The following is a 27,331-nucleotide window of genomic DNA, read 5'->3' as shown; positions in this document are numbered from 1 at the left end:
TGTCTACACTGGGGGAGCGGGGTCCTCAGTGCTGTCTACACTGGGGGAGCGGGGTCCTCAGTGCTGTCTACACTGGGGGAGCGGGGAGACCTCAGTGCTGTCTACACTGGGGGAGCGGGGGTCCTCAGTGCTGTCTACACTGGGGGAGCGGGGTCCTCAGTGTTGTCTACACTGGGGGAGCGGGGGTCCTCAGTGCTGTCTACACTGGGGGAGCGGGGAGTCCTCAGTGCTGTCTACACTGGGGGAGCGGGGAGACCTCAGTGCTGTCTACACTGGGGGAGCGGGGAGTCCTCAGTGCTGTCTACACTGGGAGAGCGGGGAGACCTCAGTGCTGTCTACACTGGGGGAGCGGGGAGTCCTCCGTGCTGTCTACACTGGGGGAGCGGGGAGACCTCAGTGCTGTCTACACTGGGGGAGTGGGGTCCTCAGTGCTGTCTACACTGGGGGAGTGGGGGTCCTCAGTGCTGTCTACACTGGGGGAGCGGGGAGACCTCAGTGCTGTCTACACTGGGGGAGCGGGGAGTCCTCAGTGCTGTCTACACTGGGGGAGCGGTGAGTGTGAGAGGGTAAGTGGAAGTTTGCAGTTGCTGAGTGTAGATTCTGCAGGCATTAAAAGTCCGCACAGATTCATTGGTTTGAAAGGGCTTTCTTTCTGGAAGAGGGAAGACTGAGCTTAGGCAGTTTTTAAGTCTGTCAGCCTGGAAGTAACTTTAGCCATGACCTGTCCATTCACCTCAGTAGGATACGGGAATTGAAACCAAGAAGGCTATTTCCGGTAAAATACTGCGAATAAAAAAGGGCATGCATTTTATTTTACCAAATCCACAGAAGGAACTGAACAAGTAAAATGGAAAAGACTTGAACAAAAATATATTTCTAAAGTGGACTCAGATGCACAGACTGGCGGCGTGTACAGGTCCAGCCTCTGCTGCTGTTACCATAGCTACAGCTGATCACGAATCCTGGCACCGGTGCATGTGAGTTGTGGGCAGGAGCTTAGTTTGTCAGAAACATGGCTATTTTGGGCAAGTTTCAAAACAGATTTGAAGTCCACTTTACTATTAGTTTTGATATTTCACATTTGTTATATAAATTAATTTTTATTAACATTTTTATTTTATGTGTATGGCTATTTTGTTCGTGTGTATATCTGTGTACCATGTGTGTGCCTGGTGCTCTTGATATGTGTGCCTGGTGCTCTTTTTTTTTTTTTTTTTTTTAAAGATTTATTTATTTATTATGTATGCAGCATGTATCCCTGCAGGCCAGCAGAGGGCGCCAGATCTCATTACAGATGGTTGTGAGCCACCATGTGGTTGCTGGGAATTGAACTCAGGACCTCTGGAAAAGCAGTCAGTGCTCTTAACCTCTGAGCCATCTCTCCAGCCCAGCCTGGTGCTCTTGAAGGCCAGAAGAGGGTGTCAGATCCTCCGGAACCATGGTTACAAACAGTTGTGAGCCACAGTGTGGGTGCTGGGCACCAAACCGTGGTCCTTTGCCAGAGCAGCCAGTGCTGTTGGCGGCTGAACTGTCTCTCTAACCCCTCTTTTTATTTCTGAGACAGGGTCTAATTATGCAGCTCTCTGGCCTGGAACTCACTCTGTAGACCAGTGTGGCCTTAAGTCACAGAGATCTCCCTGCCTCTGCTTCTGGAGTACTGGCTCAGAAAATACCGTTTTATGAGTCCACCAGATTGTGACTTACTTGGATTCTAAAGTGTTTCTTGCTTGTGGTTTGTCCTTTGTGGCATTGTGTGGTACCCTCTTCCGTCAGGTCCATACTATTCAGTCTCCAAATAACATCCTCTAGTGCATATGAAAGATAGTCCTTTTTGTAGTCAGTAGATTCGTTCTACATCGTGAATGATTTATGTGTATTTTTATGATGTCTCGGTACATATAATAAACATTTTTCTAGTCTAAATTCTGTACTTGCTTTTAATGGCTTTGTGCTCATTAAACAGGTGAACATCTGATTTCCAGGGATATAGAGATGGCTCAGCAGTTAAGAGCACTGGTTGCTCTTCCAGAGGATCTGGGTTCGATTCCCAGTACCCACATGGAGGCTCACAATTGCCCATAACGTCTGTCCTCTTCTGGCCTTCAAGGGCATCAGACACACAGGTAGTACACAGACATACATGTAGGAAAAATACCCATATACATAAAATAAAATGTTTAAAAAATCCGGTTTACCTGTTCTTTGGATTTGGTTGTGGTGGCTTAGTTCTGTCTTCCCAGAACCCAAGAGCCTGAGTCAGAAGCATTGCTGTGAGTTTAAGGCCACCCTGAGCTACACAGTTCCAGGGCAGCCTGGGCTGCAAAGTAAGACTCTGCCTCAAAAATAAATAAATAAATAAATAAATAAATAAATAAATAAATAAATAAATAAATAAGTAAATAATGAGAAATTGAAAATAAGGGGATAAATGAACATCTTAAATGAATAACTCAGCATTTCTCCCTGTTGTGGATAATATCAATACATCACAAAATATGGTACTGTTGCTAATTACTATTTTTCCATCTTACCAATTGTACATTTTTTTTTTTTTTTTTTTTTTTTTTGGTTTTTCGAGACAGGGTTTCTCTGTGTAGCTTTGCGCCTCTCCTGGAACTCACTTGGTAGCCCAGGCTGGCCTTGAACTCACAGAGATCCGCCTGGCTCTGCCTCCCGAGTGCTGGGATTAAAGGCGTGCGCCACCACCGCCCGGCTTGTACATTTTTTAAAATTTATGTGACACTTAACAAATTATCTTTGAAAATTGCTGTCGTCTGGGCTGGCAGTAGAGCTAGGTCAGTAAAATGCTTGCCTATTATGTACAACACCCTGGGTTGGATCCCATACTGGATCAAAACTGAGCATGCCGTGAACACCTGTAACCCAGCACTTGGGAGGTGGGAGCAGGAGGATCAGTAATTCAAGGGCCATAGTGAGGTTGAAGCTAGCTTGGGCTACTTGAGAGCCTGCCTCAGAAAAACCATCAATTTACCGTTCCATTCACCACGCTAGGCATGGTGGGTATATACTTGTAATTCTAAAACTCGGGAGACTGAGGCAGTGGGATCATGAGTTCAAGGCCACCTGGGCTACATAGTGAGACACTGTCTTAAAAGTAATTAAGAAAACAAACAAAAATAACTATTCTCTGCCTTCCATCTTCTTCCTCACTGCTCGTAAGAAGTCTGGTTTTCTTTTGGTCAGTGTTCAGTGTAAGCTGATAGAGAAAGAGTATCAGACGTCATTACTACATGTCAGTAGGATTTACTAGGTGAAAGCCAGCTGTAATGATTTCAGAAAGGACCTGGCATAGGTTTTTACAATAGAAAATCACTAACAATCTGGTAGATTGTCCCTGTGTTGCCTCAGTACCTGCTGGGTATGGCCAGACTTGTAGCAGTCATAAATGTTCTTTTTAAGACATAGAACAGCCGGGCGGTGGTGGCGCACGCCTTTAATCCCAGCACTCGGGAGGCAGAGCCAGGTGGATCTCTGTGAGTTCGAGGCCAACCTGGGCTACCAAGTGAGTCCCAGGAAAGGCGCAAAGCTACACAGAGAAACCCTGTCTCGAAAAACCAAAAAAAAAAAAAAAAAAAAAAAAAAAAGACATAGAACAGTGGTAATGGACTTATCTGAGTGCTGGGATTGAACCTAGGGTCTTACGCAGGCTATGCATGCCTTCTATCACTGAGCCATATCCTCAGCACATTAATAGATACTTTTTTTTTTTTTTTTTTTTTTTGGTTTTTCGAGACAGGGTTTCTCTGTGTAGCTTTGCGCCTTTCCTGGAACTCACTTGGTAGCCCAGGCTGGCCTCGAACTCACAGAGATCCGCCTGGCTCTGCCTCCCAAGTGCTGGGATTAAAGGCATGCGCCACCACCGCCCGGCTAATAGATACTTTTTAAAAAAGAATTTATTATTTATTTATTTTGTTTGTGTTTTTCAAGACAGGGTCTCACTATGTAGCCCTGGCTGTCCTGGAACTCACTATGTAAACCAGGCTGGCCTCAAACTCAGAGAGATCTGCCTGCCTTTGCCTCCTGAGTGCTGGGATTAAAGGCGCGCATCATTCTATCTGGCTGTTTTTATAATTTTTAGGTATCCATGGAGGCCAAAGGTGTAGGGTCTCTTGGAGTTGCGAGCTGTCCAGTGTTGGTGCTGAGAGCAGAACTCGGGTCCTGAAACAGCAGGGCTGCTCTCGGCCCTGCCGTCTTTGCACAGAGTACCTCTGATGTCTTTGTAGTTGAGAGTGACTGTGACTCAGGAGAACGTCTGTCCTCACCTCTTCTGTCTTGAAGTTGAAGCATTGTGTAGAGTTGTAGGAGACACTTGTGCAGTGTCCCTCGAGCCCCGGAGGGGTGAATAGGCGTCCCACTCAGGACGGAGATCAACAGCTGCTTTGTCAATACTTGGACCGTTTAGGATCTCTGCGGTCATCACGGCCTATTGCCGAAAGAGGCTTCTTTGATCACAGCTGAGGGCAGCGCTGCTCTGTGAGCACCAACAGTTACGTGGAAAGAACGCATCTTGTCCCGTGGCAGACCAGCAGCGGCTTCCCCACCAGGGCTCGTGACCTCTCCAGCCGTGGGATTGGACCCATGGTAATGGTGCTGTAGTGAAGTCCTCATGTGGAGCACGGGGCACTGGAACTCGGCTGTGGGTGTTCTTCCTCACCTTCCACTCTGTTCTGAGCAAGGTCTTTTGGTCAGCACTGCATATGCCACGTTTCCTGGCCCACAAGCTTCCAGGGACTCACCTGTTTCTGCCTCATCTCACTGTACGCACGCTCGTGTTACAGATACTCATTACCACATAGTTTTTTAATGTGGGTTCTGGGGATCCCAATTCTGCTCCTCACATTAGTGTAGCAGGTACTTTATTCCTGAACCATGTCCCTAGCCTTACCCCATTTTTTTAAAAACAACAACAAAAAACAAGGTCTTTCACGTCCCTGGAATTCACCATTGAGTCAAGACTGGCTAGTCTGGGAGTCTAGGGCTCCACCTCTCTGTCTTCCCAGCTCTGAGATTACAAACTCTGGCCACTATGCATTTATAATTTTTGTTTGTTTTTTGTTTTTTCGAGACAGGGTTTCTCTATGTAGCTTTGCGCCTTTCCTGGAACTCACTTGGTAGCCCAGGCTGGCCTCGAACTCACAGAGATCTGCCTGGCTCTGCCTCCTGAGTGCTGGGATTAAAGGCGTGAGCCACCACCACCCAGCGCATTTATAATTTTTTATTTTTAAAGACTTAGTGAGTGTCTTGCCTGCAGATGTATCTGTGTACCACTTGCTTGCTTGGTACCCATGGAGGCTAGAAGAGGGTATTGGATCCCCTGTAACGGGATCTACAGATGTTTGTGAGCCACCATATGGTTGCTGGGAATAGAACCTGCTCTGGAAGAGCAGCCAGTGCTCTGAACCCCTGAGCCCCAACCATGCTTTTTTAGTTCTTTGCTTTTTTTTTTTTTTTTTTTTAAAGGTCTTGGAGCTTGAACTCAGGTCTTCACGTGTGCGTGGCAAACACTATTCCAGCTGAGCTGTTTCTCAGTCTGATGTAGCTATATTGATGTGTTATGGCTTCTTTTGGAAGTCTTAGATGGTAGTAGATTATTAAACAGCTTTTCATTTTGTCTTGTTTTGAGACAGGGTCTTTCCATAGAATCCTGCCATGGTGGACCTCTCTGTAGACCAAGCTGGCCTTGAACTCACAGATCCACTGTGAGTTACTCTGAGAAACCAGCTAGCGCTTTCTTGCTCATGCCTCAGAGACAAGGGAAGCTCACCTAACCACATCTATGAAATCCATGGATGGGTCTTTTTCTAGACAATCATCTCAGTCTGTGACAATGTTTCTGAGTTTGTCTTGTTTTTTTTCATAAGGGCCCCACAAGAAGCAGGTACTTTAAAATGAGTTGTTGCAGATGTGGTGGTACAGGCCTTTAATCCCAGCACTCGGGAGGTAGAGGCAGGCAGTTCTCTGAGTTTGAGGCCAGCTGGTCTACAGAGTAAGTTCCAGGACAGGCTCCAAAACCACACAGAGAAACCCTGTCTTGAAAAAACAAAAACAAAAAAAAAACAACCAAACAAACAAATATTGGTGTCATCCTTGCACAGGGCCGTGCTGATCTTTTCTGTAACTGTATCTGTGTTCTCAACCATCTGGTTGTCCTCCTGACAGTGGAGGGCAGGGCGTGGGGTACACATCTGTAACCCTAGCTTCAAGAGGCTGAACCTTGAGTCAGTCTCTACAAGTTCCAGGCCAGGCAGGGCCATGTAGTCTTAGAGAGAGAAATGGAAATAGAGGGAAACAGGGTGAGGTGGGCCAACTGGTGAAGTCACTGTCACCAAGCCTGCCAACCCGGGTTCCTTCTGAGGGACCCCCATGGTAGAAGGAGGGTGCCCACTCTCAACTCCGTCCCTGTTTTCTGCTTGTGTGTGTGCTATGTTCTCACACTCTATGAATAAATAAATGTAATAAAAATACTTTAGAAGAAAGAAAGGTAAAGGAGATATTTGAAAGGTTTTAATAGAGGCCAGAGTAGTTGAGATGGTAAGCATAGACTCGCTTTGAAAGCTGCTTCAGGCTGCAGAAGAGATCGGAGGAGACAGGACATGTACTGGGTGGGAGACCAGGTAGTCAGTTTAGTATGATTGTTCAGGTAAGTGAATGACTTGAGTCGTATTAATGGTGGTGAGCAGAAGAAAGCTGACAGCTGCAGATTCAGAGGAGGTTTTCTGAACGAGGGAAGAGGTCAAGGAGGAAGAGGAGTGATCGTGGGTTCATGACTTGAGCAGCGGGGTGGTGGTAAGCTTCAGTGCGAGGACCCAGCACAGGAAAAGAAGCCAGGTAGTTTCGCCCTCAGGTAATCTGGTTGTTGTTTGTTTTTTAAAGAGACAGGGTCTCATTGTAAGGCTTTAGCCTTGACTGGTCTAGAACTCCCATTGCAGACCATGGCCTTCCCAGTGCTGGTGATCTGAAATCTTTATCGGCTTTATTTTATCTAGTGTGCCAGTGTGTGTGTGTGCCAGCAGAAGCTGGGATGGGGCACCGGGCATTAGATCCTTTAGCGCTGAGTTACAAAGTAAGACCTTGTCTCAAAACAGCACACACACCCAAACAAACAATGAAGTCAAGTTTGTCTTGTTTTTATTCAGTTAATTTACTTTTGTGGCACTGGAGTACATAAGGGCCTCACACTTGTTAGGCGCTTAAAACTAGGTCATTCTGGATGCTGCTTATGCTTAATCTTTTTATTTATTTGGTAAAGCATATCAGTGCAAACTATTTCTAATTTCTTTACCCACCCCCCCACCCCCCCACCCCCCGAGACAGGGTTTCACTGTATGGCTTTTGGAGCCTGTCCTGGAACTCACTTTGTAGCCCAGGCTGACCTCGAACTCTCAGAGATTCACCTGCCTCTGCCTCCCAAGTGTTGGAATTAAAGGCGTGCATCACCACTGCCCAGCTCTTTAGACTATTTTAAAATTGTGGCAAAATGTGCACAACATAAAATTGTTATTTTAACAGTTCTGTAGCCACACTCACATAGTTCTGCAGCCCTCATTCCCATCCATCTTCAGATCCTTCCCATCTCCATGCTGGAACTTTGTGTCCTCTCCCAGTAAATGCCCCTTCCTTCATTTCAGAACCCTGGGCAGCCGCCTCTCTCCTTGAGTGTGACTGCTGGAGGTTCCTCTCAGAAGGGAGTCAGGCCACTTTATTCTTTCAGTTGGCTTATTGCATGTAGCATAGTAGCTTCTGGGCTTGTCCATGTTACAGTGTCAGAGTTTCCCTTCGTTCTCAAGCTTACGTTCTGGCCCTTGCTTACTACCTTCCTGCCAGTGTAAAAGTCTGGAGGTCACTTGTCAGCACTGTGCCCTGTCAGTCCTTACTGATTGATTTGACAAGAGTAGTGAGTGTGTTTCAGATGCACTTTGAGGCCCTACAGAGCGACTCGAGCCCCTCCTGGAGAGGCTCGTGATGTAATGGGGAGAGAGGCTCAGTGGTTAAGAGCATAGGCCGCTCTTGAGGAAGACTGGTTTTGATTCCTAGCACCTCCATGATGGTTCCCAGTCACCCGTAACTACAGTTCCAGGGATCTAACATCCTCCTTTGGCCTCCTCAGGCCCCAAGCACACACACAGTGCACATACATGGACAAGGCATACACACAGTGCACATACATGGACAAGGGCACACATAAAGTGCACATACGTGTACAAAGGCACACACACAGTGCACATACATGGACAAGGGCACACACAGATGGCTAAGCAGCTAAGAGCTTGCTGCTCTTCCAGAGAGTCAGGTTCATTCCCCAGCACCCATGGCTGGGGAGAGGATATACTTTATCTCCACCCGTAATTTCAGCTCCAGGGTTGATGCCCTCTTCCTGGCCTCTGAGGATACTTGCAGTCATGTGTATAAACCTGTCCACTACATAGATACACATTCATATACGTTATTAAAAAATAACCACAAATTAGGGCTGGAGAAATGGCTCAGAGGTTAAGAGCACTGCTTGCTCTTCCAAAGGTCCTGAGTTCAATTCCCAGCAACCACATGGTGGCTCACTACCATCTGTAATGAGATCTAGTGCCCTCTTCTGGACTGCAGGGATATGTGCACTGTATACATAATAAATAAATAAATTTTAAAAAAATTTAAAAAAAATAACCACAAATTAAAATGGACAGCAGGGAAACATCGCAGTGAGCTTTTATTGGAAACATTAGAAGTGACTTGGAGTTTTTCTAATGCTAAAAAACAAACAAGTGTAGTTGCTAGACGAGGCCAGACCTTAGTAAGTTCCTCCAAGTTCAGTTATAACTGCAGTAAGCTGAAACATGTTCCTCATCCAGCTTCAATTCCTTTTTTTTTTTTAATTTTTATTTATTATCTGGGAGGTGGTAGCGGTCGCCTTTAATCCCAACACTTGGAGGCAGTGGGGCAGGTGGATCTCTTGAGTTCAAGGACAGCCAGGGCAACACATAAATCCTGTCTTTAGAAAAACTCCCCCAGTTTTTTTTTTTTTTTTCAAATTTTTTATTGTACCAGGAATGGTGGTGCATATCTTAAGTCCCAGCATTTGGGAGGCAGAGGCAGTTGAATCTCTGTGAGTTTGGATCTAGCATGTCTATGTAGCAAATTCCAGGCCAGCTAGAGAACAGGTCTTCAAAATTTTTATTTTTTTATGTATTTATGTATGTATGTATGTATTTATCATTTATTGCATGTATGTGTATATATGTGGTGTGTGTGTGCCATAGTGTATGCATTCTCTCTCTTTCTGCTGCTACCCTGTGATCAGCAGCTGTGTGTCTGGTGAAGCTCTGTTCTAGTCAGTTCTGCTGTCTTTCTATTCCATCACAGTGTGGGAGCTGGGATTCCAGAGTCAACCACCCCACCAACCTCTCTTCCCTAATTCTGATGTCCAGCTAAAGCAGGTGACAGGGTACTGTTTGGAGGTGGGTTGCGCTCTGACAGTGATGTGGGCGCGTCTGTCATTTCTGAAAGCTGTTGGCTGGAGTAGTTTGCACCTGGACATGTACAAATCGTACGTATTCCATTACTAAAAATACATGCTGCTCACACCCCCCCCCCCTTTAGCTGTACTTAGTGCAGTCTATTTGGGGCCCTTCCCACTGCCAAGACACCCTGACCTCCCACAGCTGCTGAGTGTGCTTCTCACCTCGTGTGACCAGCGGCTCCCTTCTCCATCCTCGCTGGCACATGGGGTGGTTGTCTTAGTGCTGCAGGTGCATGGTAAATCTGCCCTTTGTCCCCTTCCTGCTGGCTCTTTGACACTTGGGGGATCTCTTTGGTATAGCTGTCTTCTCTAGTGGAAGTTATTAAAGGCCAGTAATGATGGAAAGTCAGTAAATAGAGTTAACTAGGAAAGGACCCAAGTAGCAGTATCCCTGGCTGTCCGGGAACTCTTGTAGACCAGACTGTCCTCCAACTGAGAGGTGCTCCACCACGTCCTGCCAACTGAATAATTTTCTAGTGGTGAGGTGTGTCCTGGAACCCAGTGACCCTTGGTGAATATAGTGCCTCACCTCACAGAAATAGCTTCTGGAAGGGAAGGCTTGCTTTGTTCATGGTTTCAGAGAGATTTCAGTGGGTCATAGTGAGCAGGATGTGTGGTGACAGGAGTTTTTGGTCCTCACACTACCATGGCCCAAGAAGCAGAGTGCAGGAATCAGAGACAGGTTAAAACTCGAAAGGCCTGCCTTTTATGACTTATGCTGAAGGCCAGGCCCCAGTTGGAACCTACAGGCCCTCCCAGCCTTTAGTATAGTAACACAAAGCCGGGAACCAAGTGTTGAAAGCGTGAGCTTACAGAGGACATTCAGATTCAAACTCTATTTGCCCATGTCCCCCAAGTGCTTGTCATAGCCATCTTCTAATGCAAATGAACTTAGTTCCTCCTGACGTCTCCAGTCTTACAGTTCCAAACACGCTGTGAGGTCCCATCTCAGCAGAAAGCTGTGGCTCAGTGGTAGAGCAGTTGCCTGATCTGAGCAAGGCTGCCGACTTGATCCCCAAGGGCTGAGAACAAAACAGAGCACTCAAGTCCAGGTGTCCCCTGAGGCTCAGGGGAAGATGGGAAAGAATGTTACAGACGAGTATAGGAGAACACAGAGTAGACATTCCCAGGGCAGACTACAGGAGGAGTGGCGTGGAGAGACTGCACAGCAGAGCCAGCCGGATTCTCCAGCTCCGCGGGCAGCATCTGGGGCAGGTGGTGGGCAGTCCTACATCCTTGGCTCTGCCATTTACAGCACAGTAGCCTGGACCAGTGTTTCTTGCAGCTTCCTCAGCAGACATCCTACATTCCTGGCATCTCCAGCACCCTAAAATCTCCATTGTGACTTAAGTGATAACTACCACAGCTTCACTCACAGCCTAAGTGGGATCCACTAAGTGGGATCCACCCTCCAGTGTGTTGCTTGACCTTACCTGCTTTTCATTTGAACCATAGTATAAGCCTTCATCACCCCATCACTCTTTACTTTTGCCAACCTGCAAGCTAGCACCACATGGATAGTGTCACGTTCTGTCAGCTAAAGATGTAGTTGGCCTTGTGAACTGTGGCTGCAGTGTCCTCAGAGCTTACATGACAACATTTTCTAGGCAACCCCATTCTATCAGTGTACCCCTTTGCTGACTCTGATTGATTGATTGAGACAGGGTCTTTGTATGTTAACCTGGGTTAGAATTCTTTTGCTTCAGCCTCCTGAATGCTAGAATTACGGGTATGTACTGTTTTGGTCTTTTCATTTATTTTTTATTTGCATTGGTATTTTGCATGTGTGTCTGTGTGAGGATGTCAGATCTTGGAGTTACAGACAGTTGTGAGCTGCCGTGTGGTTGCTGGGAGTTGAACCCAGGTCCTCTGGAAGAGCAGCCAGTGCTCTTACCCACTGAGCCATCTCTCCAGCCCCAGCCATTTTTTTGTTCTCTTTCCTTTTCTTTTTTTGGTTTTTTGAAACAAGGTTTCTCTGTGTAGCTCTGGCTGTCCTGGAACTCTCTCTGTAGACCAGGCTGGCCTTGAACTCATAGAGATCCGCCAAGTGCTGGAATTAAAGGCTTGTGCCATTAGTGCTGTCTGGCTTACCATGGCCTTTTCTAAGTGAAAAAAAAAGTCTTTAAAATTGGTTTGTATTTTTATACCCAGGGGCCTTCATTCAGAACTCTCACCTTTTATTTATTTATTTGTTTGTTTATTTATTTATTTATTCATTTTTAATGTAACTTCTTTATTTAATGTACTTTGGTGTTTTAGTACCCTAGGACTGGAGTTACAGACAGTTGTGAGCTGCCATGTGGGTGCTGGGAATTGAACCCAGGTCCTCTGGAAGAGCAGTCAGTGCTCTTAACCACTGAGCCATCTCTCCAGCCGAACTCTCACCTTTTAAACAACTGTAGGCAGAGTTGTTCATCAGGACCACTGGCCAGCTCCCAAATAAACACACAGAGACTTAATATTAATTAATTATAAATGCTCAGCTGATAGCTTAGACTTGTTACTAACTAGCTCTTACAACTCAAATTAAGCTGTATTTCTTACCTAAGTTTTACCATGTGGCTCATGGCTTGTTACCTCATTTTCTTTTCTTTCTTTCTTTTTTTTTTTTTTTTTTAATTTATTATGTATACAGTGTTCTGCCTGCATGTATGCCTGCAGGCCAGAAGAGGGCGTTAGATCTCATTTTAGATGGTTGTGAGCCACCATGTGGTTGCTGGGAATTGAACTCAGGACCTCAGGACCTCTGGAAGAGCAGTCAATGCTTTTAACCTCTGAGCCATCTCTCCAGCCCCATTACCTCATTTTCTACATATCCTACTTCCTCTGTGTCTGGCTCGAGACTCCTCAGACTGTGCCCTTCTTCTTCCCAGCGTCCTTCTAGTCTGGCTCTCCTGCCCAGTCTCTTCCTGCCCATCTATAGGCCAGTCAGCTCTTTATTAACCAGTGAGAGTAGTACATATTTACAGTGTATAAAGATTGTTCCACAGCAGACAACATGTCCTTTAGTCCCAGTGCAAAATGTGAGGAGGCTTGTTTCACCTAGCGCCTTAAGTCTGTGCTCCCAGACTGTATTCCACAGCTTCCTGCTTATCTTTTTGCTCCACATTCACATTGAAAGCTAAAAGCAGCAAGCAGTGGCAGAGCCATAGACTGATGTGTACTGTCTAGAATTTCCTCTACTAAACAAATTTGGGGTTTTTTTTTTTGGGGGGGGAGCCCACAAAGGTTTCCTACTGAGATTTTGAGCTTGCTTTACCTGGCAGGGCTGCATAAGGGGATGATTGGACCACAGGCGTGGTTACCAGGTGTTTGGGAGGGTCTGCACTTGGCTGTGCAATGTGCTTTGATCTAGCAAGGGGGAGTTCTTTTGCCCCGCCCCTTGGCATTGTTATAAAAAGCCCCTTTGAAGAGACAGAAGGGGCCGGTGGATTTTGATCTAGGTCCTCCTGAAGCTATCCTATGTTTCTGTCTGTCTCATCTCCGCTGTCTTTCTATCTGCAAATTCCTTATGCCTCTCTCCTCCTCATAGGAATCCTGTAAAAGGTGGGAGCTGGCCTCCCACAGGGTGGGAGGGCATTGAAACAAGATCTCTCGGGCAGCCTAGGCCAGGCTGGTTTCCCACTTCCTATGTAGCTGTACTTCTTGAACTTCTGATCCTCCTGAATCCAAGTGCTGGAGCTGGGATGAGGAGCGTGTGCTGGGACAAAATTCAGTACTTCACACATGGTGGGCAAACGAAACCAACTGGGCCATATCATCAGCCCTCCATTGCTTTTTAAATTCAGCCTCATTTTGGGGATTTGAACAAAACTTAGCTAGATTATTTGTCAAAAAGTAACGTGAGAAGATTGTCTAGCTGAGTTCCCAGTGATGAGCATAGTTTTCACTGTCCACACATCTTTTGACATGTAAGTCTTCTTAACTCACAAAAGTGAGGGTAATCCTGCTGCAGGATATTTGATCACGCAGTGAACCCTGAGGTTGTGTTATTTGCTGGAAGAACCTGCTTCTAGTTGCAGTGTGGCTCAGCCCTAGCACACACCTTTAATCCTAGAGCTTTCTGCTTGAATATTGTAAACAAGATGAAATAAAGTCAACCGTAGGTCAAGAGGCAGAGCAAGGAACCAGATGACAGGAAAAAACCATAGAGAGTAAGAGGGAGTAAGGAGGATGGATAGAGAGACACAGGAAGTAGAAGGGAGGGACATTGAGTTTGAGGAGTTTTGTTCGAGATGATGGAGGAGAGAGCTCTTTCTCTGGGATGTTGGCAGAGGAGGAAGGTCAGAGGGTGCTTTCTCTGGCCCTCTGAGTTGGCGGGCTTTCACCCAGCATCTGGCTCCCGAATTTTTATTGGTTAAATTGAAGAATTGATATTTAGTTAAAAATAACAGCTTACAGTGGTCCGGGATTTCTAGTCTGCACGTCCAGCCTCTTCCACTTTCTTCCCACAAACCAGAGGCCTGAGAACCAACATGATGGTGTTTAGTTGCTGCTTCGACCTGTCTCCTGGAACCAGTTTTCTGCATTAGTTGTGTTTGCATTACTCGGACCATGTACTTGGCAGAAGTTACTCCCAGGTGGAAATGTCATGATGGTTCATGGTCCCATAAGGATTTCAGTCCATGGTGCAGAAATGTGAAGAAATGTCACAAGCAGGGGACCAAGTACTGTGCAGTGTAGATTCTGGGGGCCGTTCCAGTCAGATCGGATACGGTGGTTTGGGTGGGAATGGCTATCGTAGGCTATCTGTCTGAAGGTGTGCGTTCTTCAGTTGGTGGACTGCTGGGGAAGGATCAGGAGGTGTGGCCTTGCTGGAATAGGTATGACACTGGGAGTGGACTTTGAGGTTTAAAAAGTCCAGGCCACTCCCAGTTAGTATGCTCAGTAGCTCGCTCGCTCTCTCTGTCCCTCTCTGCAGTTGTGAGCCTGAATTTGAATGCTTTCTTGATCATGGTGTCTCTTCACAGCAGTGGAAAAGTAGCCAAGACACCTTAATGCCCAGTAAGCTTTTCACTGTCAGTAAGAATTAGTTGAGTAAGTTGTGGAGTCTACTGGAGTATTCACATGCGGGAAATGGTTGGTGTAAATTGCAACTTGGTTTTAACAGCAGCAATTGGAAATGCCCAAGGTCTCCATTAAGAAGGCTAGGGTTGGCTCAGTGATAGAGTGCTCATCTAGCATGCAGAAGATCTTGGTTTTGGACTCCAATGCTGAAAAACAAAACAAAAACAGAAGACTGGTTAAGTAAACTGTGGTATGTATTAATAAACTCCTCAGAGGGCCTGGAGTTCTTGCTGTTCTTCCAGAGTTGCTGGATTCAGTTCCCAGAACCCATAACTGTTTGTTACTCCAGGGGATCTGATGCCTCCCGCCTTTAAAAATGTATTTATTTTTATTTTATGTGAATAGGTGTTTTACCTGCATGTATATTCATGCAGTGCCCACAGAGGCCAGAACAGGGTTTTAGATCCCCTAGAGTTACAGATTGTTGTGGGCTGCCGTGTGGACGCTGGGAATTGAACCAGGGTCCTCTGGAAGAGGTGCTCAGGAGGAGCAGTGCCCTTAATTGCTGAGCCGTGTCTCCCGCTCAGTGGCACCTTTTTCCAGACTCTGCTGGCACCAGATACCCATGTGGTACACACACATACATGCAGGCAGAACACTCACATGGTGATCAGTGTAGCTCTGGAACAAGCAGAAGTCATCCTTGCTGGAACAGAGTCCCTGACAGGAGCAGCTGAAGGAAAGGAGGTTTGCTAGACCAAGGGCTTGTTGGACAGTTCACTGTGGGGAAGCCTGGAGGTAGCATGGCAGGCAGCTGGTCACGTTGTCATGGGTCAGGTGACTGAGAGCTGTGTGCTGCTGGTCAGCTGGCCGCCTCCTTTCCCTCTTAGTTTAGCTGGGAACCCAGCTCGTGGGATATGTGCTGCCCGTTATCCAAGGTGGGTGTTTCCACCTCGGTGAAACTTCTGGATCCCAAGTCTAGTTGGATTGCCCAAGGTTTACCTCCATGGGACATAGGTAGGAAAGAGGTACAAGAAGGTGATGCACACTTTTAGTTCCAGTGCTGGGAAGGCAGAGGCAGGTGGATCTCTGTGAGTCTGAAGCCAGTCTGTAAGTGGCATCAAAAGTTCTAGACAGCCAGAGCTGCACAGTGACTTCGAGGATAGCCAAGACTCCATTGTGAGACACTGTCTCAGCACTAGAAAACAACACTAAAAAAGGGAGATGGAGCTTGGTCATGGCTGAAGGCTCAGGTGGATGCTTCATCAGGCTCCACACTTGCGTTGACAATCCTCACTTCAGAGTACCCAAATTACATTCCAGTCTCAACAAAATGTGGTCCTTAAAAATGTAGAACAATACACATGAGTTTGATTGGGGGCCAGGGGGACAAGCTTGCTTCCCACATAGTATCTTTTATGTAACCTTGAAAAAGTATTTGATACACTGTCTCTGGTATCTAGCTTTGAGCTAGGAACTACAAAGCCATATTAAGCTTACTTGTTTTATGGATAATAGTACAGGTAATTCCAAACTATTGAATGATTTTATGGAGTAAATCAAATAATTAGATTAGTAAACTTTTCAGTGTAATGGGAAGGATAAGTATCAAGCCCAGGGGTGAGAACGTGTGCCCAAGTCCTGGCTTCTTTTCTGGTACGTGTTTGCTGACAGTGAGTGTGTATTAAAGCAGTGTAAAGTCGTTAGAAGCAGTAACGACACGCCAGCAGCCGGTATCCCAATGGCGGTCTGTAAACACCACTTCTCCCTAAAAGGAGCCGGGCGCTCCTTGGAGAAAAGCTGGATGCAGATCTGGGCCAGCGACGCCTGCAGTGAGCCTGGCTGTCTTACAGTGACCAAACCAGACAAGCAGCCATTCAGAACTGAAGATGTGTGTCAGGAAGATGCAAGGTTTGTGGCTGAGGAGATGTCTCTGTTGTTAAAGCATTTTCCATGCAGACATACAAAACCCAAGTTCAGTCCTCTGCCCACCTAAAAAGCCAAGTACACATTTGTCATTGGAGCACCGAGGAGTCAGAGACAGGAGGGTGGATGCCAGGAGCTGGCCAGCCAGTAAGCAAGCGCGCACACACACACACACACACACACACACACACACACACACACACACGGTTCAAGGCTTGTGAAAAATGACTGGTAGAATTCAAGTGTTGGTAGGTATAGGGGTGACATGTTCCATCTTAGATGTTTATTCAGAATTTTTATAATGAAGCAGTCTTTTCCGGGTAAAAGATATACACATTAGCCAGGCGGTGACAGCAGATACCTTTGATCCCAGCATTTGAGAGGCAGAGTAGGCAGATCTCTGAGTTCAAGGTCACCTGGTCTACAGAGTGAATTCCAGGACAGCCAGGGCTACACAGAGAAACCCTGTCTCAAAGAAATAAAAAATAATAATGGGTTGGAGAAATGGCTCAGTAGTTAAAAGCACTTGTTGCTCTTGCAGAGGACCCCAAGCTCAGGTCCCAGCACCTACATGGGGACCACAACCATCTGTAATCCTAGTTCCGAGGGATCCAGTGCTCTTTCCTGACCTCTGCAGGCACTGGGTGTGCATGTGATACACCTACAGACTTGCAGGCAAACACTCATATAAGTAGTAAAAACATACATATGTTTAAAAATCTTTAATAAATGATTAAATAAATAAATCATTTAGTAAATGAACAACTGCATTTGATTGGTGCACATGAAATTTAAAAATCTATTAGTTAATAATTGCATAACAGGCATGGTGGAACATGTCTATAATCCCAGAGCTTTGGAGGTAGAGGCGGGGAAAACCAAGAGTTCTTGCTCATCTTCAGCTACATAGCAATTTGGAGGCTAGCCTGGGTTGTGTAAAACCATGTCTCAAACTAACTATTTATTTATTTATTTATTTTGTTTTCTCGAGGCAGGGTTTCACTGTGTATCCCTGACTGCCCTGGAACTCTCTCTGTAGACCAGGCTGGCCTCAAACTCAGAGATTCACCTGCCCCTGCCTCCTGAGTGTGCTGGGATTAAAGGTGTGCGCCACCGCCACACTAGCTAAATAAAATGATTGGCAACAACAAAACTACAGTGGTTACTTAAGCATCATCAGTATTTTGCAAATTAGTGCATAAGTGTGGCAGCTTCTCTTTCCTTTCCTGTGTTAGGGAACTGAAGCTGATTTCAGCTAACTAGGATTTAGATAGAGAGGGACACAGGGCTACTCAGTGCTGCTGGCACCCTGTGGAAATCCTGATAATAACCCGGTCTGTAAACAGGCATTGTAACTCACATTTGTGTTCCCACCCCAGAAATCCGAGTGTGGTCCTGTTCTTAGCTCGTAAGGAACTGTCCACTTTGCTCTGTGCATGAACGACATTATGAGTATTGTGCTAACTCATCAATTAGAGAAGGAAAACCAAAGTATTCAGTAATAAGAATCTATTAATGTCCGGAGTTTGCTTTGAATATTCACTAGTGGGGGCTGTAGATGAGTTAAATGAGATTGGCAAAGCCTTAATGATATTTGAAGCTGGGTGGAAGTTACTTGGGAATTGTTGTATTTTTCTATACTTTTAAGTATATTTGAAATTTTTCTGTAAGTTAAAAATTACAAATGGGGGCTGAAGAGATGGCTTAGTGGTTAATAGCACTGGATGTTCTTTCAGAGGACCCAGGTTCAATTCCCAACACTCACAACTGTCTGTAACTCTAGTTCTAGGGGATCTGACACCCCTTACACCAGTGCACATAAAAAATATATATTTTTAAAAAACTACACACGCACACACGCAAAAAAAAAAATACAAGTGGTTTAGAAGCCAGGCAGTGGTGGCACACACCTTTAATCCTAGCACTCTGGAGGCAGAGGCAGGCAGATCTCTGTGAGTTCGAGGCCAGCCTGGTCTACAGGAGTTTACAGGGATAGCCAAAGCTACACAGAGAAACCCTGTCTCAAAAAAAAAAAAAATAGAAAAAAAAAAAAAAAAAGAAAAAAAAAAGCCTGAAAAAGTCTGGAGGGATGAACATTTTTCTTTTCATTTGTGAGACTGATGTGTTAGTAGCAGTCTGGTGACACAAGGCCATGTCCTGTCCTGTTGTGTAAATAAGACAGCACCACGCCTGTGGTTTAATTTTCACATCTTAAGGTAGGCTGAAGCATGAACAGTTGATTGATGCTTGCCTTTGTTTCCAGTGAGCTTGTCTTTCCAAGAGCACTCGTCCGGCTGTGTACAGCAGGGCTTTTCCAGTGCACTCTTAGAGCTCAGCCCTGCGGGGGAGTACCCTATTGTGGAGGTCAGAATGCTGTTGCTTATTTGTTTCAGTGATGTTGAGAAACCAGAGTATCCAATATATTTAATTCTCCCAGCAGACATTGCTTAGAAGGTTGAGCTTAGAGTTCTTCTTGGCCTGCTAGGTCATCCCTAGTGCTTTTTCCAAATTCCCCAGGCAATGGAGTCAGCCATTGTGTCCTTTACACCCATACATACTCTGGGTGGGCTATGCTGAAGATTCTCCATATTGTTTCTAAAACACACTGTTGCTCCCAAGGTAGAAGTGGTGGGAGTTACCTGCTGTACTAGACAGCCCTGCCGTCTGCAGGGTTTTTTAAGCTCCTCTAGACTGAAAAATAACTTTAGAATTTTAAAGTAGATACTTTTGAAGGAAAAATAGCATTAAAATCCTAGGAATTGCCTTGTGATCATTGATTGACTTTCAACAATTTATTTTCCTTCCTTTTCAGCTTTAAGCATCTCATAACATTGTAGGGGTCATTAATTATGCAGAGGTGTGGTAGCTGTTCTTTAAAACATTCTTTAGTGCTGGAGAGATGGCTCAGTGGTTACATTGTTGCCTGCTCTTCCAGAGGAAGAGGAGCCTGCCTCCGTTCCTAGCATCTACTTGGCAGCTCTTAACTGTCTGGAACTCGAGTCCTAGGTGATCTGATGCACTCTTCTGGTTTCCATGGGCACCAGGCATGCACATGGTGCACTAACACTCATACGCATGAAGTAAAATTGTATTTCTTTAAGGAAAACATTTCTAGAGCACCCACAACCTCTCCCTGCCTCTCCTCCCTTCCCGTCAGCCCATCCCATGACACCCTTGGCAGTGAAAGTGGAGACCTGCCCCCAGGTCCACTAAGAGCAACCAGCGCTCTTAACCTCTGAGCCATCTCTCTAGCCCCCAACTGTTACCTTCTTGATAAGGTCCTTTGATACATAGAGCTTTTGGATTTTGGAGTCAAGCTTATTTTTATTTTGTGCTTTTGAGGTCCTTTAATCACAGCTGTCAGTAGGCAGAGGCAGGCGATCTCCATGAGTTCAAGGCCAGGCTGGTCTACAGAGCTCCCGGATAGCCACAGTGGTTACACAGAGAGACCTTGTCTCAAGAAACTTTGTATCTTGTTACATCTGAAATTACAGAGATTTCCTCTTTTTTTTCTCAGTGCATAATGGTTTTTTTTTTTTTTTTTTGGTTTTTCGAGACAGGGTTTCTCTATGTAGCTTTGCGCCTTTCCTGGAACTCACTTGGTAGCCCAGGCTGGCCTCGAACTCACAGAGATCCGCCTGGCTCTGCCTCCCGAGTGCTGGGATTAAAGGCGTGCGCCACCACCGCCCGGCTAGTGCATAATGGTTTTAGCAATTATATTTAGGTTACTAGTCCATTTCGAGTTAGTGTTTGTATGTTAATTTAAGGGAGGAGTCCAATGAGAACTTCTGTTTTTAATGATGAATTTCATGGTCCATGTTACTTTTTTTTTTTAAACTACATATAAAGGATATGATTGGAATGCAAACTGTTCCTCACAGGCTGTGTTTGACATTTGGCCCTAGCTGGTGGGACTGTTGTGGAAGGTTGTGGAACCCTTTTGGACCTGGGTCTAATTGGCAGATACTGGGCTCAGTTTGTCTCTGCTTCCTGGCCCACAGAGATGTGAACTGGTGCCTTTTTCTTGCACTGGTGTGGGATCACCCAACAGCCACGGCTTCCCTACCATGATGAACTTGTCCCTCCAACTGTAAGCAGGAGGAAAACAAGCCCTACTTTTTGAGTATTTGGCCATGACAACAAGGAGAGCAGTCTGTGCGCACAGCTAAAAGTAGCAGGATCCTGCAGTGTTTTCATTACCAGAGGGGTACATCACATTACCCAAGTCAGAACTCACATGTTCCAGATAGTGCTTTGTAAGTACATGATGTTAGTATGGACTCTTCCTCGGTGCTGCATGTGAACTTGTGGACACCTTCCCAATTCCTGGTCTCCTCATTGTCTGCACATGACAGATTTTATAGATGAATGTCAGGAGACTCTCTCATGACAGGGAAAGGGGAATTCAAGAATGAGTTTCCAAGAGCCCCCAGGAGGAAAGGAAGGGGGCTGGAAGGTCAGTACCCAGAAGGCCTTGTGACATCTGTGAGGGCCACAAAGGCAGAAGCACATTGCAGCAACAAGGATGGCTGCTGGGTGGAGAGGCATGTAGAACAGGACGAGGTCAGTCATCACCAGAACGTGAGGTGTGAGGACAGTTGGCGTTACTTTAGCTTTAGAAATAATGGCAGTTCTTCTGCACCTTCACCTGGGAGTCCCAGAGAGTGCATGGTGGAGGAACTGGAGGAATTAACATTTTGATTTTAGCCATCATCAGAATGCTGGTTAAGTCAGAATTAGTAAAACTATAATCCTTAAAGGTTTATTTTTATTAGTTTTTTAAAACTTCTGTGTATGTATGTGTGGGTGTGTACACATGAATGTGTTCCCTGCTGAGTCGAGAGGAAGGTGTTGGATTCCCTGAGTTACAGGTGGTTATGAGCTACCCAGTGTGAGTGCTGGCAACCAAACTGAGTCCTCTGAGAACAGCAAGCCCACTTAGGTGCTGGGCCGTCTGTCCAGCCATGTCTTCCCATTCTTTTTCTTTCCCAGACAGGGTCTTTCCCTGGAGCCCTAGCTGTCTTGGAACTCACTGTGTCATCTTTCTGTTCTCCTCCTCCTCCTTCTCCTCCTCCTCCTCCTCTTCTTTTCTCTCCCTCCCTTCCTCCTTCCTTCCTTTCTTTGGTTTTTTGAGACAGAGTTTCTTCTCTGTAGGCTTGGCTGTCCTGGAACTTGCCCTGTGCAGTGATATATTGTGTACTCTAATAAAATTTGCTCAAAGATCAAAGAGACAAAGGGACAAGCCACTGCCATGTCTCACCTCGACAACTCCACAAATCCTCTGACTGAAAGCCTCTGAGTCCTCAGCCAAAAAGCCTTCTAGTTCCTGTCTCCTCGCGCCTTATATACCTTTCTCTGCCCAGCCTTATCACTTCCTTCCTAGTGCTGGGATTAATGGCATGTGTGCTTCCCAGATACTGGGATTAAAGCCGTGTGACTCACAAGTATTGTGCTTAAAGGTGTGTGCCACCACTGCCTGGCTCTGTTTCTCTCCTAGACTGAATCAATCTCATATAGTCCAGGGTGGCTTTGAACTCACAGAGATCCAGACGGATCTCTGCCTCCCGAGTGCTAGGATTAAGGGTGTGTGCCACCACTGCCAGGCCTCTATGTTTTATCTAGTGGCTTCTTCTGTTCTCTGATCTTCAGGCAATTTTTATTAGGGTACACAATATATCACCACAGCCCCATAGACCAGGCTGGCCTCGAACTTGCAGAGATCCAACTGCCTCTGCCTCCTGAGTGCTGGGATTAATTGCGTCAGCCACCCAGAATTTAGAATGCATTAAAAAAGAATGGCTCAGTGGTTAAGAGCACTGGCTGCTCTTCCAGAGGTCCTGAGTTCAATTCCCAGCACCCACATGGTGGCTCACAACCATCTATAATGGGATCTGATGCCCTCTGCTGGCCTGCAGGCATACATGCAGACAGAGCACCCATACCTTTAAAAAAAAAAAAAGAATATAAATAAATTAAATTTTTTAAAAAAGAATATAAAAGAACTCCAGGGCTGGAGAGATAACTCAGCAGTTAAGATTATTGGCTGCTTTTCCAGAGTGCCCTGGTTCATTTCCCAGCACCACACGGCAGCTCACAGCTGTTTGTAAATACAGCTGTAAGGGATCCACCGTCCTCTTCTGGCCTCTGTGCACAGCCATACTCTGCCCGAGATGATCGCATGAAATGATAACATTTAAAGATGACATAGATCACTAGAGCTCCCCTCGTCAGCTGTCATTGCGTCGAGTCAGTGGTGGAAGGACTGCTGCTCCAGAGCCAGGAGCGAGCTCAGCCTGACGGCGGCGTGGCCTGTGGTGTGTCCACGGCCCCCCTCCTCCTCCTCCTCCTCCTCCTCCTCCTCCTCCTCCTCCTCCTCCTCCTCCTCCTCCTCGGCGTTTCCAGGCTGTCAATTGAGCCTGGTTACTTTCACCTCAGCAGGGCTGTGTTCTGAGGGCTTCAGAACAAGGAGGGGAAGGGGAGGGGGAGGAGACAGACAGCAGAGTGTGGAGGAAGGGTACAGACCACAGCCCGCCATGGTTCCCAGCAGATGCCCTTGGCATGTACCGGGCAGAGTGCCTGCTGTTCCCAACACAAGACACTGCCTCGTAAAAAGTTATTTGGAGGTGTAAACAAGAGCTGGTTTGTAGTTACTGTGGTGTTTGTTTTATCTGGACTGATTTGTGAGTGTTTTCTTGAATGTTTAATCCTCCCTGTGACCTCTGACTCCAGGTGCTGCTCGTGAGCAGTAGCCGCCATCCAGACCGATGGATTGTCCCCGGAGGAGGCATGGAGCCCGAGGAGGAGCCCAGTGTGGCAGCGGTCCGAGAAGTCTGTGAGGAGGTATGTGTTGAGGGCCTGTCCTGTAAGTACCCACTGAGTAGTGTGCTCATGAGCACAGAGATGGCATTAGTGGTCACCACAGCCTCACTGCTGCCGTGTGGTGACATGGGAGGGAGGGTGAGCGTCTCTGCAGGAGGAAGGCTGTCAGTAGTGACTGTAGAGTGATATCTGCCAGGACTTTGTGACCTCTTGTGGCTCTCTTCCAGCGTCATCTCTGGTACTTGTCATAGATCAAATATCAGTGCAAACAGGAGCCAGCTGGTCAGTGTAGCTCATTCTGTTACCCACAGGAGGATGAGGCCCTGGCTTCTGTGCCTGTCACCATGGCTAGTGAGATAGTGCTGGGGGATGGTCCAGCTTGAGAGATGATCGGATTTTAGTCATATTGTGTGCAGCATACACAAGCTGATTTCCTTGAGCACACCTCTCCACCTTCCTAAATATGACGGGATGGACGAAATCCAGATGTGAGTCCTGAACTCCCTCAGTTTGAGAACTTAAACCTAGGAGGGCTGGGATGTGGCTCAGTGGAAGAGTGCTTTCCTAGGATGTGTGAGACCCAGTTCAATCCCCAGCAGTTCTTCCCTCTCCAGACAAGCTCACAGTCTTGGGGGTGGGGTGGTGGAGGAGAGCGAGCCAAGAGGAAGGAAGGAGCTGGTGTTTCTCCACAGCCTGTGGTGGCAACACCATGCTCAGCTCTTCATGTGGCGCCTCACTTAGGACCTGGGACGATGCAGCATGTGAGTTCTCATGACCCCTTGTACTTCCTTGCCACACATAGTATTTAATTCTATTTGCTTGTTCTAGAGGGGAGGGAGTTAAGCCTGATTTTATAGGCATATAAAGTATCACTCAGGACATACCAGGCCTGGAAATACAGTTCAGTGGTTAAGTGCCTGCCTAGCACATGCAAGGATCAACTCCTAATACTACCAAAACCAAGCAAAAAGATTCTGTCGGCTGGGGACGTGGCTCAGTTTGCGGAGTGGTTACTTAGCATGCCTGAAGCCCTGAGTTCAGTCCCAGCACTGTATAAGCTGGGATCCTGGTCCATGCCTATAACCCTAGCACTAACAAGGTACAGGCAGGAGAATCAGAAGTTCAAGGCCCTCTTCAGCAGCATAGTGAATCAGGTAGGAGGCAGCCTGAGGAACATGAGCCCATGTCAAACAACAGCAGAAACCTGCCTGGCATTCCTATTGGTTGAGCTCTTTTTTTTTTTTTTTTAGATTTATTTATTATGTATACAGTGTTCTGCCTGCATGCCATTAGAGGGCGCCAGATCTCATTACAGATGGTTGTGAGCCACCATGTGGTTGCTGGGAATTGAACTCATGACCTCTGGAAGAACAGCCAGTGCTCTTAACCGCTGAGCCATCTCTCCAGCCCCCTGGTTGAGCTCTTGCTGAAGCCATGTTAGTTCTCCTCCTCCTCCTCCTCCTCCTCCTCCTCCTCCTCCTCCTCCTTTTTTGTTTTTTTGTTTGTTTGTTTGTTTGTTTGTTTGTTTTCGAGACAGGGTTTCTCTGTAGTTTGGGAGCCTGTTCTGGATCTCACACGATAGACCAGGCTGGCCTTGAACTCTCAGAGATCAGCCTGACTCTGTCTCCCCAGTGCTGGGATTAAAGGCGTGAGCCACCATCACCTGGCTGCCATCTAAGGGTTTTTTTTTTTTTTTTTTAATTTTTAATTTATTTATATTTTATGTATGAGTATTCTGCATATATACCTTCATGCCAGAAGGGAGCATCAGATTCCACTATAGATGGTTGGGAGCCACCATGTGGTTGCTGGGAATTGAACTCAGGACCTCTGAAGAGCAGTCAGTGCTCTTAACCTCTGAGCCATCTCTCAGCCCCCTGAGTTTTCTTACCCAGAACATTCTTTCTCCACTTCCGGCTCCGTCACTCTTGCCCTGCCTGTCTCCGCATACCTGGGCTGCTAAAGTTAGAGCTGGACTGGGGCTCCTGCGGCGGTGGCCAGGCCCTCTGAGTCCGCCCTTCTTTCCCACTGCTCTCACTTGGGCGTTTGCCTTGGCTTGTCTCCTTGTGGTGGCAGCTTGGCCATCACTGTTCCACCCTCACGCCCTTCAAACACGGGGTCTGAGCATGTTTTCCTCAGGTCTCTGTTTGGAGGGAAAGGGTCCTCCCCTGAACCCCCAGCAGACTGTTTGGTGTTGCAGTGCCGTTTCTCACATCATGCTCAAACTAGCTTCTGCCCGAGGTTGACTGCTCAAGTCTAGAGAGCTGTCACCTGCTGTGACTTGGCGCTGAGAAAACTAAAGGAAGACACTGATAATCTGTAACTTCAGTCAGTCAGACAGAAGCACTGCACAGCTGTCATATAACCAACCTCTATCGTAGAAGTGGCCGTAGAGGATGCAGTGTGTAAGCATATGGGCCTGTGTGTCAACAAGGCAGTACCTGTAAAAACAGGATTGGGTCATAATCCCTGCTGCTAAGAGTGTGGTTAGGAGACTAGCACCTCAGCATTGGCCAGCATCTGTTAGAAATGGGGAGTTCCAGCCCCAGTCCATCCCTGCTCTGCAGACTGATGTGCATAGGGTCCTGGTGACTGAAACCCCCCTTTGTTGATGTGTATGAAGTGGTGTTCTAAGCTTTCTGACAGGGCAGGAAAGTGCTCTGGAGGGCTTGGCTCTAGGTAGGCCAGCTCCACATCCATTCCAGTCCCCTCAGTGCATAAGGAACCAGAAGGCCAGAGAATGCTTTTTCCAGACTCTTAGAGTAGATGCAGCTCAGTTTCCTTGGGAAACAGGTTCTAGTATAAATAAAGCCTTGCATAGACTATCTTATTCATGGGCCAGAAGCCAGGGGGCAAGGAAGGGAGCTGGCCTGTTTTGGTGGCATGTGTTTTGGGAAAGGAGATAGGATTATGCAGTTGGCAGCTACTGTGTCCGCTCCCTGAGCTGGCTGGTTTCTTTGGCTTTTATTTTATCTGGGCCAATCCTAGAGGCAGCAGCCCCCTTGGCAATCCAGTTGTAAAGTGTGTTTTAGGGTATTGCTTCTGGAACCTTGGCCTGCGGGTCTGTTTCTTTATATGTCCCAGTGATTCTGAGAGCCGTTCTTATCCCTTAGCAAATCCTCCTCTGAACCTAACCTGACTGGCGTCTGCTCTGAGCAGGTCCAGAGTCCTGGGAGTAATGGTCACTGTAGTTGTGTCTGCTCCCTTTCCCTGCTGGGCCCTGCTGTCCTGCAGGGGAGTGAGATGTGGGGCCGAGTGTCTTCCTCTAGTTGAGGGGATACCTCAGCTCCTGAGAGAGCCATTGTGTGTGATAATCAGATGGGCTTGAGTCCATGGGTTGTGGAAATAGGACAGAATTCACTGCAGATCTGCACCTCCTTTAAGCTCTTTACCAACTGAATGTTGTCTGGCTATTCAGCAAGAAGGCGGCATGCCTTTCTGTCTTGAACAAGCCCTGAGCCGCCTGCCAGAAATACAGAAACATATACAACATGTTTGAGTTTTGCCCTTAGTGACTATAATCTGAAAATTTGAAGATTTGAGAGTAGTTAGTATGACATGCTGTGGGCCTTCCTCTAGGGCGAGGTCTGGATGGCTTTAGACCTCCCGTTCATTTGTGAATGTCGCATGTCGGAAGGGCATTGTCTGAGTGGGAGTGTCATGGTCCTTTCTCTGTCTTTTAAAAAACAGAACAAAAAACAGCAGAAGAAACTCACACTAAAAAAGGAGGATTGAGGAAGGCACCTGATGGAGTCTGACCACTACACTCGTGCACAGATCACGTGAACACACAGAGGCCAGGAGGCAAGGAAAGGGGCTGCCCCGTGGGCCTCTGCATGTGCACTGCTGTCCTCCACTTCTCTAACTCCCCTGCTCTGGGGGAAACGTGGACTATCTAAAGAAATACTCGGGTATTCTCAGTGCTAATCTGCACACACTAGAATAGCGTTGTTTTCTAGGCTTTGAGAGTTGAAACCAGATTTCCCACCCACACAAAATGTGTGGCAGGACTTCAAAAAGAGCCATTCTTGGTCTCAGACTGTCCTT

At 46.7% G+C, this 27,331-nt stretch overlaps 1 protein-coding gene across 1 annotated transcript in view; it reads left to right on the top strand.

The window, feature by feature from the left end:
• Nudt3 (nudix hydrolase 3) overlaps nt 1–27,331 on the top strand; it is a 58,205-nt gene that overhangs the window by 13,680 nt on the left and 17,194 nt on the right. The window contains exon 2 of the mRNA XM_059281825.1: nt 23,195–23,305. Within this exon, the coding sequence (XP_059137808.1) occupies nt 23,195–23,305 (111 nt within the window). The remainder of the gene's footprint in view (nt 1–23,194; nt 23,306–27,331) is intronic.

Source organism: Peromyscus eremicus, chromosome 16_21, assembly GCF_949786415.1.
Source record: "Peromyscus eremicus chromosome 16_21, PerEre_H2_v1, whole genome shotgun sequence".
Taxonomy (NCBI): Eukaryota; Metazoa; Chordata; class Mammalia; order Rodentia; family Cricetidae; genus Peromyscus; species Peromyscus eremicus.
This window is presented reverse-complemented; position numbering and strand designations above follow the sequence as displayed.